We start from the raw sequence: 20671 nt of genomic DNA on the forward strand, positions 1-20671 counted from the left end.
AGAAAGAAATGAAAGGTCTTCTTTAACTGCTAAGATTGCATGTAGGCAGTTTGTATGGATCCTTTCTCAAAGCTCAATTTTAAAATGGGCCTTTGATGGTAACCAGCTTGGAAAAAAGAAAACGTTTTATCGGAACACTCCACAGCAGTTGGTCACAGGAGAAATTTCAAAGCAAGTCCCTAACACTTCAGTAACCAGAAGAAGAGCCAACATAGTGAAACTACTCCAAAGCAGGAAATTGCTTCCCAAGGTCTGGATGACATCACTGGTATGAATTGAGAACGGTTCATTCCCTCTTTGCCATGAAAGCTGAGCCACAATGAGAGACAGAAATAACAGAAACGTCAAACAGCTTGCACATACTGATGTTCGAAACAGACTCTTATCCTAGTAACAGTGCTGTCATCATCCAACCAACCAGATTTTACTACAATACAACAGTTACTGAGAGCAAACAAAGCTAGGCAACGTGGCTATGCCTGCTTCCCAAAGGCCAAGTGCTGCTAACATTTTTGAGCCAAGGGCACACTGGGAATTTTGAGAGCCAGCTGTGGGCATCACCACCTCTGGTTGCTTCTCCTCACCCTTGATCAATGTCTCCGCCCCACAGACAGAGAGAAAACACATTAACATGATTGCATACATGTTTTTGGTCTCGTCATGTTTAAACAGTAACGGTAGAGCAAGTACCAAAGTACATATTTTTCAGTATAAAACTATTTTGAAGAGCAAATTTCTAATTACCCCTATGCATTTAAAGACATAAACATCTTTTCAGCAGTAGATATTACAAACCAGTGCAGTTACAGAAAAGTAAATATTAAACCTGCTAATTTAAAGGAGATAACTTACAATAAAGGCTCACTTAAAGAATTAATCATTTTTCTGCAATGTGCTTTTATATTACTGTTAGGGAAGTAACCCCAACCACACTTTGCTTGATCTTTACTTACATAGTTTCTTAACCTGCCTTTCAAACAGTAACAAGTAGTGTTGTTCCATACTAAGCTTGTAATACAAGGCAAACTCAATGAAAAGTGACTTGTTCCTATGGTGAATATTCCACATTTACAACTTTGCAAGGTTCCGAGGGAGATTAATGGTGGTAAGAGGATGCCGCTGAAACTGAAGAATGGGATTTGGGTGAGGTAACTTGCATGTAGTGCTATGTCATGTAACCCACACTGCACTCCACAACAGAAGGATACCTTTATACAGTCTTAAGGCTGCTCTCTGTACCATGTACCTCTTGAAGACAGCATCAGATTCTCTCACAGCTGATGTCATGGTTTCAGCCATGTGTTCACATGTGTACTATGTCAAAACTTGACAGTTCTGAAATCTCTGTTGAGGTTTTCGGTCATCAAGCCCATAAAAAGTTTATGCAATTCTATTTCCAGTGTCCTTAGTGGTCTTAACTAAATTCTTGGCAAGCTGCTGCTGATCCACCTTCTTCCTGTTCCTAAGCCTAGCTGACCTAGGTCAGTGGGCCTCCTTCGCAAAGCTAGCGCTGCCTCCTCTTCAGCATGTTTCTCAAGGACAGTGCACTTCTCAGGTTCTTCTTGTTCATCTATGATACCTAAAGATCCTGCAAGAAAGAGGATAATGAAATAATTAGAACCGAGGGTGCTTCTGAGATGATGGTAAGTTGTTCTCTGGCAGTCAGCATCCCAAAGATGACTTTAGATTGGGAATGGAGTAAGCTTACCTTGAGAGAAATCCCTAGAGCGAGTATGCTCCAAAGCAGGAATGGCTCTCTGTTCAAATCCAAAGGTGGAGGCAGGGGTTTGTCTGTCAAGGCCTGCTGGATGTCAAGTTTTGCTGAGTCAACCATCTGTTCTCCATGTTGGTCTTATCTAATAGCATCCTAAGTGCCAACACATTGTAGGTAAGGTACTTCCAGTGGGTTGCCTTCTTGAACTCCCTTTTCCCGATACCAAGTCCAGCAAAATATGCTGGTGTTCCTCCTGAGTCTGCTACGGCTCTCACTTTTCCTCCTCATACTTTTAAGATAGAAGAATGTTGAAGTCTTCATTCTGGAGCAACACTGTAGACCCGATTGGTGGTAGAGCCCTTTGATACACCATTGCGATGTTTGACAGTTGCTCTTCTGATGGTATTATCTTCATATTCTCAGAGATAGAGCTTGGACTAACCTTGGGCTGTAGACATGTTGTCACCCTACACATGGTCAAACCAAGCAGCTTTGTCCACTTTACATGAAAAAGCCAGGATCCAGGGGCACCTGGACTGCTTTTGACCGTACAATCACAAGGCTTGAAGTTGTAAACGCTAAGGGACAGGAGTGCTAGGCAGTGTTGGTCTATGCAGAATTGGTAGCTCTCCTTGGCCAGAGAATCCTAGGGTGGGAAAACGGGTCTGCCTTGTCTGGCCAGAGGATAATGGTGCAGTGATGGGGCTTGATTGAAGGTTTCCTTTGCAGTTGTTCTAAAATTAGCCCTCTGACACTTGATTGGGAACAATGTTGTCACTCCATGAGGTGTAGCACAGAGTCACATCTTTCTTGTCTATAGAAGACTGCTAATCACTGAAGAGCATCATCCTGGACCCCACTCCTGAATGTTTGCTGTGGGTAGTGATTTCCTTCTTTCTCAAGGCATTCATTTTCTTCCTATACTAGACAGCATTCTGATTGTATCCTTGCTAGCACATCTCATTGGAGAGCCAGATGAGCACAGTATCCTTCCTATACCAAGGAACCAGTTCCTCCAGGACATGTGGAAATGGCCACTACCACCTTCTCTTCTATCCAAGATTTTGCTCTTAGCCTCTGGGAGGCCATCTAATGCTGAGAATCCAAGGGTGTAAGGGACTAGGTTTCTTCATCCATCGTGGAGAGTGTCTGCGACTCATGGTATTTACAAGCCATAGCTGAGATTCACTGACGTGTCCTTGGGGTTCCCTTGAGTGTGTGTGTGTAAAACAACAAAAACAAAACCCCCCTACCAGTGGCATAGAAACACTGTTTGAGAAAACCAGAAACAAATGAAAGCTCACACCAACATCAGGTGAGGGGTTGTCAAATAACAGACATCCCTGCACCAAGTGAATTGTTCTCTAAGTTCTTGAACAAAAGATGCTAATTATCCTTAAGTTGCAAAGTGTAATCAACAGGTATGAAGGGTGGGGGGAGGTGTCAGGCTTTGGTGCTGATTGAAAGTATTCTTACCCTGCTAGGATTTCATGGTGCTACTTTCAGAAGTACAAATGTTTAAACCTTAGTAGTTTTAAATGTTTTAATGACTGCATTACCTTCACCCCAAAAGCTATTGTTTCATTTCCCTCTAAGCAGCTTTTAATAAAAGTACTTTTGGCTAACTATCATTATGCATGGTTCCATTGTGACCTGCTGCTTTCTTATTCATCCTTTTATAGATGCTAGCTGGACAGAGGTCCCTTTGCACCACAATATGAAACTGTCTGCCTTGCGGGAAAGGGCTTGTCATGGAGAAGTGGAGCAGGGAAAAGCAACTGTTGTTAGGCAGAGTTCGGAGTAAAGTCTTCTTCAGGCAAAGCACTACAGAGAGCAGCTTCATCTTGGGAGTGGTTTAGTTTTCCATTCCTTTCTTCTTTGCAAATCTGCAGCTCGGCGAGCAACTTGAGTGCAATGGCTGAACACACCACACAGTTTACATATAATGATAAGCCACAGATAAAAGCCAGAAATTGTAGGCCAGCAATAAACCATGAATTATTATCATTGTTTGTTTGTGCTTAACAAACCATAGTTAAACAGCTAGGCATGAGTCAGAAAATCAAAACAAACCATGGTAAAATAACCCTGGCTGAGTACTGCATACGAGCCAGGCCATTATTGTTCTGATCAATCAGAAGGCGAAGAGTTTGAAATAAAAGACACATAATAGGGCTGATTTTTTACAAGTGTATGCACTTATTACACATTAACCAAGATCCTATTATTCAAGTGAAAGTAATTATAAAAATAGGGGCACACATCCATTTATCTGTGAGCAAATTAGTATCCCCCATCATAATGTAAAGAGCCAATACTGTGCAATTCTAGCACTATTTGACCCTTGAATTAAGGGAGTCCTGATTCTTGAGTTTTTTTCTCACTCACCCAAACAACAAGTAATAGATAACATGCAGAGCAAAAGTTTTGCTCAATAGATGAGTTAACAGACAAAATGAAGTTGAAAGCACATGCCATAAATACTGTAGTGACAACTCCTGGATTATGCTACTAACAACATCAATACACGAAGGCACTTCTAGAAAGCACATAGCAATCCTAGCTGAAAAGTAGCCTATATGAAACCTGCTCACATGCCTGGCAGGGGCAAAACACAGCTCTGTAAGAGAGTACCACTTTTATAAAGGCAACTCTCATATTACAAAATCAACACATTAACTACCCCCGCTAAAAGGAGCGGCACTTCTAGGTTTATTTTGTTATAGTAAAAGTCCTTGCTATTTGTAAATATGAAGCTACCACCTGATGAGTTTTTAGCAGTTCAGAATCTGGAATCAGCCAAGTAGCTGTGGCATTTGAACTGAGAGGGAAAGGCTTTCTGATGAAACAAAATCAGCTGAGTAGCTCTGGGCTAAGATGAGGGAATAGTATTGCCGGCTTTCCAGGACAAGTGTTGACTTTGTCTGGGCAGCCTTCCATTGGATAGAACAATCTTCATTCTGAATATATAAAGACCAGAAATAATCTGGAGGGAGTTATACGCTTAAAGCACAGAAGCTAGCAGGACTTACGTACATTTAGATTTATTTAGACTGTGCATAGGATTGGAATTAAAAGCTATTTAAATACTCTTGGCTACTGCGCCTCAATTTTGCTGCTTCTCTAGTCTTTTTACTTTGCAGACTGCAGCAATTCCCCTTGCTAATCAGCTGACTGCCTGGCAGCTAATCAGTAGATCAGTGACAGAACACACATCTGATAATCTCATTCATTACAAGTGACAAGTAGCAGAGATGTGAATGGGTCAGTGATCTAGCATACACAGCTTCACTCTATGGTTAGGGTCCAGGAGTTGTTATTATTATTACTATTTTTGCAAAGGACTCTTGCACAGAGAACATTAATGCTGGCTGTTTCTTAGGATTTGGGGTGTTTAAAGTTTAAATATTGTGTCTATATTACTACTGTACGCAGTTCTCTGCTTGGTGAGGATATTCTCATAAAAAGCAGGTTAAACTTCTATTAAATGCGTTCAGGTTCATGCTGAGTTTGACTGCATCGGGTTGTTTCAGGCAGGGTCCCCATTTTCATACATGATGTTTCCCACATAGGCAAGCACTGGTATTGCAAAACCAACATACATTAGTGTACAATATGCTCCGTGAAGGTGATACATGTGTATTCTGATGAGGAAAGTGCACTACATTTGGAAAAAGCAGCTTTCCAAGTGCATATTTAGCAAAACAGATACATGTGCGATCTTCACACAGGTGTATGCCAGGCACGAGGAACATTTTTCTATGGAGGGCCACTGACTAATGAGAAAAGATAATGGGTGACTCTGAGCTGAAGAAGGGTGGCATAGGCTTGGCTCTATGCCTGCCAGGCAGTTGGAGCTACAACTACTCAACAAGCACAGGGGCTCCTCAATATGAGAAAAATCTATTTGCCTAGGGACAAAAAACAGACTCAAACAATGCTTCTTTATTTCCCCCCCGGTATAAAAAACAAAAACAAAAAAACAAAGTAGACACCTGAGACTCCACACCTATCAATGAACATGTTTTTCATTGGTGTACGAAACTGAGCATGTTTTTTCCTACACCAGTATATTGTATTGGCCCAAATAAGACGCACCCGCAAATAAGCTACACCTTTAAAATTCAAGGCTTATTTGTGGGTGCAGTCCGCCTCCCGGCTCTGCCGCCCTGAACGGGGGGGGGGCGGGAACCCACATCTTGACACTACCACCTCCTGGCACTCCCGACACTCCCTCCCCAAGCACCAGAGAGGCTTGGGAGCGGTGGGCAGGCTGTGCACCGTTGTCCCGCGTTCCTCTTTGGGGAGGGGGAGCCACGCTGCTTGGCCAGCAGCCTCCCCTGCTTCTCCTCGATGGCTCAGGGGAGATTTGGGAACAGGGGGCGGGCTATGCACCATGGCCCGTGCTCCTGGACTGCTTCCTTGGGGTGGGGGGTGGGGAACCACGTCGCTTTGCCAGCAGCATAAGGTCGCGAATATAAGCCGCCCTTTATCTTTTCACTGTCAGAATTTGGAAAAAAGTGTAGCTTACATTCGGGCCAATACAGTACATATTTAGGAGAAAATTCAAGTGCATTCAGATCCTCTCACTTGTTGCTGTTTAGATACTGGCTTTACTGTGCTGTTTTTGTGTGTTCTGAACAAGGGAAGAATTGCTTATTCCTTGGCGTGATAGTGTCAAAAGTATTGGACGTGGAGGCTTGAGGCTACAATTCCCATCATTCTGAATGCTGGCATGGCTTGGTGATTTCTCAGAACTGACAGCATCCTGATCTTCTATGTCAATGTACTAACAAAGGTAAAGGAGAACAATTTCTTCTTTCCAGAAGATGATAGATTAGGAAAATTCCACACACCACTGACATATACCGTAACAGTGCTCTGGACTGTAACTTCAAAGATTCATCTGTGCTGAAGATGGAAAACAAACCAAAACTGCAAATTTGATCTCATTAGTTCTGATCAGAAGCAGTTAGTCATGTACCGTACTTCTGGCTAAAGGAACAAGCACTCCCACAGTAGCATTTAATTCCCACACAGAGAAGGAATAAACACAAGAAATTCTACTGCTCTAACATAAAATACCCTAGAGACTGAAAAAAAGGACATGAAAATAAGGCTGTGGGGAGACTAAGAACCTAAGGCTCATATGTCACTATTAATTTATATACAGCCCGAGCAAAGTCCTATGATATGCACAAATTCTCCACCCCACCCTCTTTCCAGCTTCTCTTGACATGTAATAAGGCATTTCAGATATACGCAATTATGTGGGATGACACAGGAAGATTAAGCAGCCTTTTGTTCCAACAGTGCACTTGAGCAGCTCATTTAGCTATCCAGAATTATGGTGTGTTTACAGACACACTCTGAACTCAATGAAGCTAGTTAATTAGATAATTGAGAGCTATAACAGGGTGGCTTTAGTCCTCAATAAGCGCAGCCAAATGACTGGAACACATGCACTATTTATTGTCTGAACTGCCCCAGCACCTGCCTTGGATTCAGAGTCTTTCCCGGAGTCATGCATTTATACATGCGTCTGGTCAAGCCTTGAGAGACAACACTGATATTCCCTGAAACTGCCAGTGTTCACTGCTAAGAGTCAGCATGAACAGACCATATATCTAAAGTTCAATCTGGTTTTCAAATGGCCAAGATAAGTCTGAGGAAGAGGTCAAGACAAACGTTTAACAACAGAGACTGCTGCTTTTATTATTAATTGGACCACACAGCTTCAACAGTCATTTTCAGTTACCAGGGCAATAAAAAAAATCAGATAAAATAAAAGTACAATATTGAAAATATTAAAATAACATACAAAAAAAACACAGCAGCAGCAATTCAATTACGTTCCCAAAATGAGCAATCCTTCAAGCCTAAAAGCAGGCATAGGCAAACTCAGCCCTCCATATGTTTTTTTGGGACTACAACTCCCATCATCCCTGACCACTGGTCCTGTTAGCTAGGGATGATGGGAGTTGTAGTCCCCAAAACATCTGGAGGGCTGAGTTTGCCTATGCCTGCCTAAAAGACATTGATGCAAGTGCCAGCTGGGCTTCCCTAGAGCAGGCATTCCAAAGATAGTCTCTCTCTTAATTGCAACCCATCCAAGGGTGGCAAGGTACATTGGCCAAACCTCAAGAGGGCTTGGACAAAAGGATTATTGGAAATATTTGGAATCTGAATTCCAAAGTTTCATGAGCGACCTATGTCAAACATCATGGTATATAAATTAACCATGGAAATACGAAGTAATTAAGCAGTCTCTGACCTTGCTTCTGATGGTAGAATATATTGCTTATAAGCAAGGATACCATAAAGTTCCCCCCTAATAGGATTTTGGGTATGATTTCCAGCTGGAATGGAATGGCCCCATTTCTTGTGGGTTTGAGATCCGACCCGGGAACAGCATGGCCAATGTTCAGGGATGATAGTAAATGCAGTCCAACAGTGCCTGGATGCCACCATGGTGACTGTCCCTGTTCAACAGGGTAAATCCACACAAAATCTTGATGAAGGGCTGGGGACCCTTTTCTGTGGATGGACACAGTTTCTCAGGATACTCCTTCATGGGTCACAGGGGTCACTATTCTCTCTCATATGGACTGATACACTCGCTCTCTTTCTCTTTCTCATATCACTCATTTACTCATCCTCCCCTCCCAAGAGGCTACTTATTAGGGGAGGAATAGTTTGCTGGTGTCAGAAAATTTCAGAACCATTTCCCACTCAGTAACTGGTACTGGCTGCCTGTTTCAATGGCTCATTTCATCACCGGAGACAGAAAAAATATATCTGAGGTATTGGTCTCTTGCAACACTGCCCTACTGTCCTATTAACTTGAAAAGGAAAAGAAAAAATACGCCTGTACTGTTTGCACACCACTGAGTGGCACATTGCATCTTTTGTTTAGGGTCAGAACATTGCTAGAATCTTAACACAGAACTTTGGATTGTCCACTGGGATTCTGTCAAGTCAACAAGGCATTTTATAAAAGTGAAGTCTTCCCTTCTGGGTGATTAGAAGTGGAGTAACAAGGAAGATGTTCTCATCTTTGGTTTAACAAAACAGTACAAAAATAGCTGAATTGGCATTTAACATTTTCAGAACACTGAACTGGCATTTCTGCCCTTCATCTTCTTGTCCCTCAGGAGCACTATTCATGCTGAGGAAGAATTCCTCCTAATTGCAGCCTTCCCATTGAGATTTAAAGACAAGAGCAAACATTCCCAACCTGCACCCACAGAGGAAGCAGCTTCTTTTCATAATGCTGACAGGAACATGCTTGTGGTATGAATTCAAACCCATAATGCAAAAATTGTTTCCTATGAATCATAGCAGATGATGTAGTTCTCAACAGAGAGAAAGGTCTACATACGTGTAGTCGATAGCTAATATGTGAGTGAAATTCATATTCCATTTACATGGGGGGGGGCGAGCCTTAAACTATCACAAGTTTGGAAAACACTGGCCTATACTTATGAAGACATCTAAAATGAATAGAAGAATCCTGAACTGAAGAGGCCTCCCAGGCAGTTTAGCTCATTGATTAATGACTGTTAGAAGCAACAGGACAATCTATATCATAAGCTTCACATTGCTACTATTTCATATTTTTTAAACACCATTTATACAACTATTTCTGAACTGCCAGTTCAACACACCATCTGGCAATCCCTTAATCCTTACTACTATCACAGGCCAAAATTTTAAAAAGTATGTCAAATTACTCCATGAGTCGATAATCCAGTAGGTCAATCCCTTTTTAAAGGAACACAGAAAATAAATTTCAAACAGCACTGAATAAATGCAGCTTATAGCCTCCAGTCTCCACAATGCATGGGCTGCCTTCATCTAAATTAGAAGTATTTATATTTACCAAAATAAATATTTACAAGTGATAACCATGGACATGTTTTGTCTTTTTAATATCCGTTATTTATACAAGCAACCATCTGAACAATAGCCAATAATATTAAGCCTAATGGGAGGTGGGAGGGAGGCGGAGACAGACAGGCATTTCTTCTTTTTAATTAAAAATAAAGTACCAAGATCAAAATCTAAGTTAATTATGAAACCTATAGTGCACTTTTACATTGTTGCACATTTGACATTTTTTTTAAAAAAAAGTGCAATCCTTGATCCACTTTTAAAAATTGCAGTGTGCATTTTTAACAGGATATGTAACATTTCCTATAAACAGTATACTCTGAAATTGAAAAGCACATTTCTTAGCCAGTTAATCCACAGCAATACTTGGCATGCGAAGGCTGAAGGTTATTGCAATCTAAACAGGCACCAAGAGGGAAATGTTGGATTAGCAGCCAGAGAGCAAAGGTTTTCCATAAACAAAGCAACTTACAAAAACCAGTGGATTAATATTAAAATGTTTTTCATCAGGCAATGTATAGATATTGTTTATCCCTCACCGTAGAAAGGATTTGTTCCCAGCTTTACAGTAGGTCAGCATCAAAGGCCGCACTCATTTCCCTAGTTACAGTGGCTGATCAACCAAAGCCCCTTTTGGCCAAGTCCTGCCCTTACCTGCCTCATGGACAGGTGGGCATGGCTTTCTCAAAACAACCTGGCAGGCCAAATTTGGCCCACAGAGTGAAGGTTGCCCACCCCTTATTTACAGTAATGCTCTACAAGAGACCAAAGAGGTTATTAAAGTACCTGAGTCACTGCACATCTCTTAAGATTTTTGTGTATTTTAAATTATAAAAGGATTTGAGAAGGAAAACTCCAACAGATAAGAAGATTGTAGATAAATTGTGATGGACTGGAGCACTAGAATCATTAAGTGCTGTTACACTATGCCTACAAATTTTATGGGGAGACAACAGCCATTATTAGGTAGAAATTAAAAGGCAAGCAAGTCAATAAATAAACATTTAGCAAGGACTGGCTTTGGGAAAAAATGTAGTTTTGTTTCAGTAAAATATTAGAATCATGGACAACCTTGATAGAATCCCGTTTAGATCTGTTTGGCTCAGCTTCTAGCATTGAAAGTGAGAGTTTAAAAGATGGAAAGGAGTTAGCAACATAAAAATAAGAAATTGGTTTCTAATAAGGCATCTCTGGCAGTTACAAAGTACAGAGAAAATATTCAGCCAAATTCAGTGTCAAAGGCATAAGTGAAAGCTTCTTAAATTTAATGGCTTCATCTTCTGCTATTCACATTTGCCACAATAAATTTAATACTAAAACCACAAAATGTCGCCTTTTATTAACACCAGGGCACTTCTTCACACTGCAAAATTAATGGCAACAACAGCAAGTTCCTTCTTTGTAACTCTTTCAAGCATTTAGTTTAGCGGTTGCACATTTAGTTGCAAGAGTAAGGATACTGTAATAGATCTCTATGCAGATCTAAGTACGCAATGTGTAAGAGATATATAGACCTACTTCAACCTTGCATTCATCTCCTCTGTAAAAACCATTAGGGCATAAGCAGATTCTATTAATGTTATCATTTAATTAACAGTTCTATTAATGGCCAGGGTTATACTGTTGGAAAGCAAACAGAATCAGAACTAAATTAAAGCTGCAAGACTCTTCCCAAATTAGTTTCTTTTTTCAGCTCAGTCTCCTACACGTTTGTTGCTAGACGTATCTTTGCATCAAGCACAGTATGATCTGCTCTCACAAGCCGTGATTCCATGGTCCTTCCCCCACTTGATCCTATTAAAGTCTAAAAGAATAATGCCCTCTTTCACCAATTTCACATTCCCACAATCTCACCTCCAGCTCCTGCTCCCTCTGCAGGGCAAACTGTTTGAAAGATTTGACAATAAGGCCAGCGTTTGAGCAATCATACACGAAGATAGAGGGACTGCCCATCCATGTCTGTAGATCATATATGGATAAAGGGATGTACTGCGTATAGTTCTGCAAAATAAACAAACAAAAAAACCACATATATTATACTGCACAGTGAACAGCAGCCTTTGCCTACAATACTCAGAAGGATTAAACAAGCTACTTCTGTTTTCAGGGTTAAGAAACAATTCCAAATATAATGGAAATAAATGATGCTATGGAATCATCATTTACCATCCCATAAAGTAATACAAGAGTTCATTCAGTGTGAAAATGTTCTCAAATTTACTCTGAATTCTGCTCACTTGTCACTTACTATGTATTATTATAATGCACGTATCAGAGATTGTGGTCATAAAAAGAGTCAGGATTTGAGAAATAAGCTGAACATGTTGTAATGTTAGGTGAAATTCTACCAAACACAGTGTGTGAAAATAATATATGTTAACTATTACTAGCTGTTTATACTGGGTATGTCCCTATGCATATTTGTACTAAGCAAAATAAATTCACATCCTTGTACGGAAAATGCATTGTTTCCTGAATCATGAACGAGAGACATCTTATCTCAGAAGACTCACTGAATTGTCATCAATTTTGCAAACTTATGGTTGCCTTGAAAACTAAGCACAAAGATAGAGCTGAGACCTCTGGCAAGTAAATGAATCACCACTTCTTTTAACCAAATTACTGTATAACCTATGAAGTTGCTAAACCTATCAGAAAACATGGAACAGCTTCCAGTTACTTACATGGTAATAAAACAGATTTCTGCCTTACAGTTTAACTTAATTTGCAAATTCTGTGCACCTGTGGTACTGTAGAATTGCTTGGCTACTTTCTGAGTGATTAACAAAGATTACAAAAAAAGCAACCAAGGAAAAAGAGCAACCATTAATATTTCTGGTGTGCCCCCCCCCCCCCCGCAGTACAGTGCATCATTTTTCTTTAATATACAAATCACTGGCATGTACCTGAAATACTGTAAAGCCAAAATAACAACTTTGAGGGTTTCTTGACTTTACGGTCAAAAATTGTGATTTTAATGGTATCATAAAATAAAAAAGAAAGCAGCGGAGGGGGCTGGGAGAATGTCAATTTTCTTTTTCTGTGTAATCCATTAGCATCTCATTAGCTGCTTTCCTTTGTCTGCCAAGTTGCAAAGCAAATTTAGAACACTGCAAGTCTTCAAAAGAGTGGGAAATCATTTTATCATACTGCAGTGGAACATTGGTCTTGTTGCAGCAAGAGGTGAATGGAAGGAGAAGAATGTACCAATAAATGTTCTCCAAATCCTTTTGAGGTGCTCTCTCCTCCTACATGTGCTGAAAGTACTGTACCAAAGTGAAGTCCTTGAAGACAAACAGTACCTTTGATCCCTAAATGCCCCATCTCAAAGCAATATAATCTGGGGGCAGAAGAGGAGAAGAAACACATTGCAATTGTCTCTCTTTCTCATGCTTAAATATACAGAGGATGAAAAGCAAGTTCTCCTTCCAACTAAGTGAACATAGATGCACTGCAGATTATTTATTTATTAACTTCCTCTTTATCTGTCAGACTAGATTAAACATCCAAAAACTAGGCTTGCTTTATAAGGCAGTCCTGAAAAATTAAGCTAGCCACCACATTATGCAAAACATGACAAGAGGAATAAAAATAATCAAGTTAAGGGGGGGATGCATGGCAGAAAAGAGTGAAGTGTGTGTGTGTCTGTGTGTGTGTGTGTGTGTGTGTGTGTGTGTGTCTGTGTGTGTGTGTGTGTGTGTGTGTGTGTGTGTGTACACGCATACAGAGACACCAACACACACACTTTTTTAAAAAAAAAGATCAACTCAATTTAATCATTAACTTTTTTAAAGTGACTTATTCAAACTATGCCACACAGTCCTTTTTCACTTGGATCCCTGTGGAAAATAGAGTCTGCTTAGTTAAACAAAACAACTGAGATCTGGCTTTTTGGCTGAAACAAATCAGACAGAAATAATACTTCCTGTAGGGTTTATCCTTTTTAATCTATGTATCAGAATATATTATCCTTAATCTCTTATAAATATAGCACAACTAGAAAATGATGGGTGCTTAGACTTGCACAGACTCACTGAAAACTCACAGGTCTTCCACTGAAGGGCAAAGAGATAATTTGCAGAGCCTCTGATCAGAAGCAACAATTCTACAGCTAAAAAAAAAAGGTCACAACTATATCTCGACCACCAAGGGCATCTCAGGGACACTCCGTAGTAGGTTGATCCAATTGCTAGTGAATGTGCAGTCACTGGATTTTAATGCACTACCTAAGAGGACCACTGGGAGAAGTTATATTTTTTAGAATTCGTCTTAAAACAAAACAGTGGCATTTACTCTGCATTAGAATCTTTGAAACTTCAAGCTGTACAGAACATAGCTGTTTGGAAGCAGAGGGCAAGAGCATTTCCTCCCTCCCTTGTCTTGCTTTTTTTTTTGTTAGAAAGAAAGCACACTTCCCCTTCTGATAGGCAAATATATCATGTTTCACATTCCACCTATGCAAATCCAGTCCTCCTTCGTAACCTGGGCTACAAATCTTTAAGACATCTCCTAATAATAGACAGTGGAGTCTTCATCAGATTACCCCAGCTGATAAGGCAAGATAGCTGGCAAAGGCACAATAAATAAATACTTAATAACGCTGTTGGCACAACATCCAAATTTCATTCATCAGTAATTTATTTCCCTCATTCTTGTAGCACATTCAGCATCACATTATTTCTATCTTATTTACCGTTCAGAACTCATTAAGATCTCTTTTTATTGTTTTTAAACACCAGATCTAGATTAAATATTTGGTGTTGTGTTGGGATGAATGTTAATTGAGTTCTGAGCTCTATTAGGAAGGAAGTTGCCTTATACCAGGTAATATGCTCCAGTATAGTCTTCCTTCAGCAGACAGTGGCAATTCACTACCACCTATTTTACTGGACCTTTTTAACTGGAATTGACTCGAATTGAACATGGGGACATTTTGCATGAAAAAAACATGATCCGTTTGCTGCCAAATTACTAGCCAGCATCATTCGTAAACTATGACATAAGTCCTTGAGGCTACTCCATAGAAGGAATGAAAGAACCTAAGTCCTCTCCTCCACACAGGGCTGAAATGGTAACTTTTTGCAAAATGCACTGCAAACTGAACAACTACATTTTTGTACTTTGAACAATAAAACAAAAAAATTGAAACTGAACTGACCATATAAACATCCAAGAGCAACTCTCCCTCAGCTATATGGAACCAGCTATAAAACACAGTTAGGAGCAACCCCAAGGCGGTAAATAAACTGCTGAATAAAAGTCTCTGTTTCACTATCAGTCACCTGTTGGAGGTAGTAAATGTGTTACTTAAAAGGCAAAACACATTTGGGTAAGTGCAACTCGTAATCAATCATCATAACCTATCACCCACTTCTCATCCCCATGCAAGTGAGAAGACATCTTGATGTCTAGTACAAGCTCTTGTGGCAGATTTGCTGTCTGGAGTAAGGCTAATAAGGATTCTGAATGCAAAGTGGGTTACGGCTTCCAACACCACAAAGGCAAGCTGAAAATCCTGGCAATGTTTCATACATTTATTTCATACACTGCAAGATCATAATGACCAAAGCCAAGTGCATTAATAGGTATGCCACTGAAGACTTGTTCAGTGTTGGGGCGGGGGTATTTTCCTTAGAAGGTAAGGTACCATGCCCATTGCTGGCACTGTGTAACAGTGTTTTATTAGCTTATGGAATTTGAAGAGCAATTTCTGGAATCCTCTTCAGGAGGAAATTTGGACATGAACATTAATTATGTATCTTAGCTAGCATCATTATTATCTCTGTAATCTAGCTCTCTTTATGTGCACACACTAATGCAGAGAGAGCTCCTCCAGAAGGACTGCAGGTACCCTTTCAAAAAAAGGAGTTACAAGAAGTACATAACAACTTAATGTGGGGGTACATAAAGGTGTGAACAAACTGAAGCTCTAAAATCATACGTTAGCAATAACACTTTTATTGGTAAGTGTTGAGCAAATTTGACATGAAAGGGACCATGATTTAACTCCATCTGCAAATCGTGTACCTTGTTGAAGACCCATATTTCTCCATTTACTGTTGGTCTGGGGACACCATGCCCATTGTAGTGGAAGAGAACTCTCTCTTCCTTGGCATTTCGACGCAATGATGTGCATAGCTTTTTAACTTCATCCACTGTAGGATCTAGACTCTGCTTGTATCGGGCCTGGTTGGAGAGAGGAAGGAGAGAGAAAGAATATATTACATTGTTTTATTCTTGCATATGGATGAGAATTAACAATAATTTGACATTTTTCCTGTATACAAGAATGAAGCTCACTTTCATTTAAATAGAGCACATAAATCAATAAGCAGCATATATCTTATAATGTTTAAACTACATTTGTGTGCCCCCTTTGACAATTTCCCATGAAATCTTACCTCTTATTCATTATTAAACAACTAAATAAACTTGGACAACTTTAAAATATCCACCTGCTATAAAAGCATCTCTCTCTTCATAATGCATAAACCCTCCTACAAATTATATTGGTACCAAAGGAACTATCCGCTGTCCTGAAATGATTACAGGGTATAGCTAGAGATGCTGCAACAATTTAGACCTAGACAATAGGTCATTAAACATTCAAGAAGATAGAAATCCCAGATAAAAGCCTTGTTCAAATGAAAGTTTATTGTAAGTTAAGCCCCTAATTCATTTTTCAAACTCACTAGCAGACAATAGCCAGGGCACAAAAAACTACTTAGGCTCAAGCAAAAGGTATATACCATTTTCAGACCCACCCCTCCTTTGAGTTATGCTGGATCTAACAGCAGCCTATAAGATGTCTCTTGGAAAGCCCACAAAGCAGGACAAGGAGACAAAAGATCTCCCTGATTTTTGTCCTAGCAACTGGTATTTAGTGCTATACCGCCTCTGAACACAGAGGTTCCACTTAGCTTGTGCCCTATACTCATGTATACTACTATACTATGTGCCAGTTTCATGTAAGAAACCAGAAAATCTACCATTGACACAGTATGTACAGAAGGTTCATGCCCCTCCACAGATAGCTCCAACTTTATTCCGCCACTTCTCCAATAACGTGTTGCTTCTTATACATCTACAGTGCTATTAATATGAAACCTCACTGAAATGCTTGAAAACAGCTAATAATTATTACAATAAAATAAAATAAGGATTTGTTCATAACCTGAAGACAAACAAAATTTAAAAGACAGGTATGCACATGGCATCACTTGTGATAATATTCTCTTGCACAACTGCCACTGAAAGCTAGTGGAAACTACAACAAAAGTGCAGTGCCAATTCTAACACAACATTTTTCTTCCCAAGATGAATATCACAAGCACAAGTGCCTGTTCACTGACATTTTCTGCACTCGCATACTCTTAATGTAATGTTTTTCATGTTGCCCCCCCCCCACCGCTTACTGAAGAAAGGCAGAAAAACACTGGTACATAGCAAAGTTCTTGTATCAGTCCATTCATTTCAGCAGAGCTTGAATCAAAACAGAGAACAAACATCCTTTAAATAACTTCATTAGGAAGGCTTATAATGGGGACAAGGGGAGAACAACCAAGCATAGCTACAAGTTTAAAGGGCAAAGAGCTACTTCTAAACAAATATATACTGTATAATCCCATTTCCTGTTTTGTACAGTGTCCTTTCACACTGTTTTTGAAAATGCTGTACAGTGTCCTTTCACGTTTATTTATTTTTTGCAAACTTCTAAAAGGTACTGCAGCATTTTCCCGTAAGAAACAGTAACCTTTCACTGCCTGTTTTTCTTTCACATTTTTGTGGGTTTTTTACAGGAATAAAGCAGCAAGTTAACACAATAGTGGTCCTTGGCAATTCAGGGTGTTCTGTTAAAACTGTGCCTTGCAGTGTAATATTTCATTCCACTCATCTGTGTTTATGAGCAAGAGACAAGCAGCTGCAGGAAAGATGCTGCTAAAGTCTGTCACTCAAGAATGCTGCTCACAGTAGACTGCATTAATGCAAGCATCATCTTCTATCTCACTATCATATCTTACAGTGCCGTTATGAAGGTGCTGATTTGCAAAATGCATGCCTTAAATCACATTCTGCCTGTTGGCGCATTTACAAGACGCTATAACCAAGCCCTCGAGTGGTAGGCAATTTTTCAATTCTCACTTTGAAGAGGGGGTAGGGGCAATTTCCTTACTGGAATCTCCGTCGCATCCCCCTAGCATAGCTATTAGACTGAGTTCATAATTAATAGTGGTGAATGGAAAGAAGAACTCTACATAGAACACCATTTTCACATTTACAGAGCTGAGTTGTAGTAGGAGGAAACAGGGGAAAAAACAAAGAGCCACTAAATAAGCAGTTATATACCTATCTGCCAGGCAAGGAGTTTTAGCCTTCGCTTCCTGTTTAGGGAAGTTTTTAATATTTGATGCTGCATTGTTTTTAACACTTGATTGGAAGCCGCCCAGAGTGGCTGGGGAGACTCAACCAGATGGGCGGGGTATAAATAAATAAAATAAATTAATAATAATAATAATTTTAAAATAGCATTCTGATGTACAGACAAGCCAAATCTCCATTCATGTTGTCCATGATGAGAGGTGTCCATGATGAGAGGTGTAACCAGCAATTTGTTTTGTTTTGACAACACTGTAATAATATTTCCTTTAGAGAGAAACAGAGAAAAAGCAGGAAAGTGATTAGGGAGAACTTTAAGGATAAGCTTGCAAACATTGCCAGTTCTTCTTTGTTTGGTTGTGTTGCATACTATGAGGTTGTATTCAGCTCAGGGGCAGAGCATTCAGTTTCATCATTTGAGGTGAAATGAAACATGCCCCACAACCCAACAAGCCTGTGTGGCAGTGCCAGCTTCCAGCAAAAACTTGCCCAAATCTCATGAAATCTCACCGGAAACTGGTGCTGCTGTTGGTGCCACTTCTCTGGAGACAGCAGAGCGCCCACGGGAATGCTACCTGGTGGGTTTTCTCTGCTTGAGGTGGTCACCCAATCTTGCCTCATGGACAGGCCATACCTGATTCAACTAACTTTTTACTCCAGAGTAGTAGTCATGGCCACTAATAGCAGTGGGCCTACCAAGAGTAAGCTGAATACAGCCCTATATTTTTATCCCACTTTTTAGAAAATTATTTTCTCTTAAAGGGGCTCTCAGCAATGAAAACGGGTTCACAAAGACACACAAGGGAAGCAAAGTGTGAGGTAAGAGTTTTCCATGGTAGTAGGGAACAGTATTACTGGTTGAGCATTTAGAGTTTGACCTGGCAACATCCTGGGCTGGGACTAGATCTGACAAAGAGTCCAGTATCAAAAAACCAAATGTGTGTGAAATCGGTGTGCCTTGACATGTCCTGCCAAGTGGTGGAGACAGCTAGATCAAACTGGGTTCAAGTACAGTATTGGCCTGAATATAAGCAGCACTTTCCCCCCCAAATTCCGACTGTGAAAAGTTAAAGTGCGGTTTATATTCGCAACCTTACAGTATTCAGCTAGAAGCGTGGGGCAAACAGTGCCAGGAATGTGTTGAAGGGGCACTTGCTCCGCACATTGTCCCCCATTCTCTCCCCCAAGGCTGGGAAGGGAGAGGGGGGGAGGGGAAAGGTTGCTGGCAACGCAGCTCTCCCTCCCCCCCAGTATGCAACCAGGAGCAGCGAGGAAGGGAGTGGCTTATATTCGGCTATTTTTTCTTGCCCTCCCTCCAATTTTAAAGGTGTGGCTTATATTCGGGTGCAGCTTATATTCGGGCCAATACGGTATGTTCTAAATATGTATATATTTATTGGGTAGAATATCACTATAGGACCACTAATGCTATTGGGATCAGAGAGATGAGGCATTGTCTCCATTCAGGAAAAAAACTAAATTCCAGCTTCAGAATTTTGTCCTTAGAAACATCAGAAGTTGTCTTATATGGAGGCAAACCATTGGTCCAAAGAGCCCATCTACACTGACTGGCAGGAAGGAGCTCTCCAAAGTTTCAGTCAGAAGTTTTCCCCAGGTCTACCAGCAGATGCCAGGGACTGAAGTTGGGACCTTCTCCATACAAAACAGATGTTCTACCATAAGCTATGCCCCTTCCTAAAACAGGCTTCTCAGATTTCATAAAAAATATTCTCTCTTTAAGCCACAGTTGCAACTCTATAGTTAGTCTCTAAAAAGATTTGATCACATGCCTCACTTATCAGCTTCATTAACTAGCACAGGTACATCATTTAAAGATTGTCTGGATGTTACCACTGCCCCCTTCTAGAAGGCAAACCAAACCTTATGTTTTGACTATTTACATGCCCCCTGTGATTACAACACCAAAGGAAAAACGCAATGTGAAGAGCACAGCTTGGTTCTTTTGATTCATAGTTATTTCCCCCCAGATGTTACTCTGTCAAAATGAGTTCTCTAAGACAGCGTTCACAGCTGTTATGCCATTTTAATGACAGTACAAACATTGTGCAAACAGTAAATCGGGATGCAAGATTCCTTATAAGCAAAAAATAAAATAAAATTGTGTGTGTGTTTAAAAAAATATCTATCTGTCCTGTTTTCATCTCATGAAGCTGCAGGTAAAAACTGCATTTCCTTCCAAATGAATGCTATCCTGGGCCATAAGCCATTTTGGTTGCTTTGTGTCTTAACACCCAATCAGACCTATTTCCTGAAACTACTGCCTATGATCTTATTCTTCTCCCACTCACTGTACTTCCCTCCCTCCTTCAAATCAGCTATGAAGAATAGGCAATACATCTTGAAGAAGTGGCAGTGGGGATTATATTTGTCTCAGCGCATACAAGAAAGAGTATGCAATACAAAATGCTTACAGGATTTCTACAAACTGAGGGTGTAATTCAACCCCCCTCCGAGCTGTGCTGGACTGAATGGAGGTGTCCCTCTGCCCAGCCCACTGACAACAGAAAGACCCAAAATTAAGCATTCAATGGTAAGGAGCACCTGAGCTGCTCTGGGATCCACTGGATCCCATGATGGCATTGGGCCTGATAGCTGTGCCAGCTACAGGTAGATACAATAGTCTGTCTGACCTCTCTTTTTTCCCAGCTGGCATACATGGCAGAGATG

The 20671-nt window shown here is 40.4% G+C and overlaps 1 protein-coding gene across 2 annotated transcripts in view; it reads right to left on the minus strand.

Annotated features, from left to right (window-relative positions):
* The window catches only part of RPTOR (regulatory associated protein of MTOR complex 1), a 313358-nt gene that overhangs the window by 192065 nt on the left and 100622 nt on the right, over positions 1-20671 (minus strand). For both annotated transcript variants that reach the window (XM_083489852.1, XM_083489851.1), the window contains exons 4-5: positions 15635-15793; positions 11462-11608 (exon numbers count right to left, since the gene is read on the minus strand). In XM_083489852.1, the coding sequence (XP_083345978.1) occupies positions 11462-11608; positions 15635-15793 (306 nt within the window). The remainder of the gene's footprint in view (positions 1-11461; positions 11609-15634; positions 15794-20671) is intronic.

Source organism: Podarcis liolepis, assembly GCF_965112155.1.
Source record: "Podarcis liolepis genome assembly, chromosome: 2".
In the NCBI taxonomy this organism is placed as follows: Eukaryota; Metazoa; Chordata; class Lepidosauria; order Squamata; family Lacertidae; genus Podarcis; species Podarcis liolepis.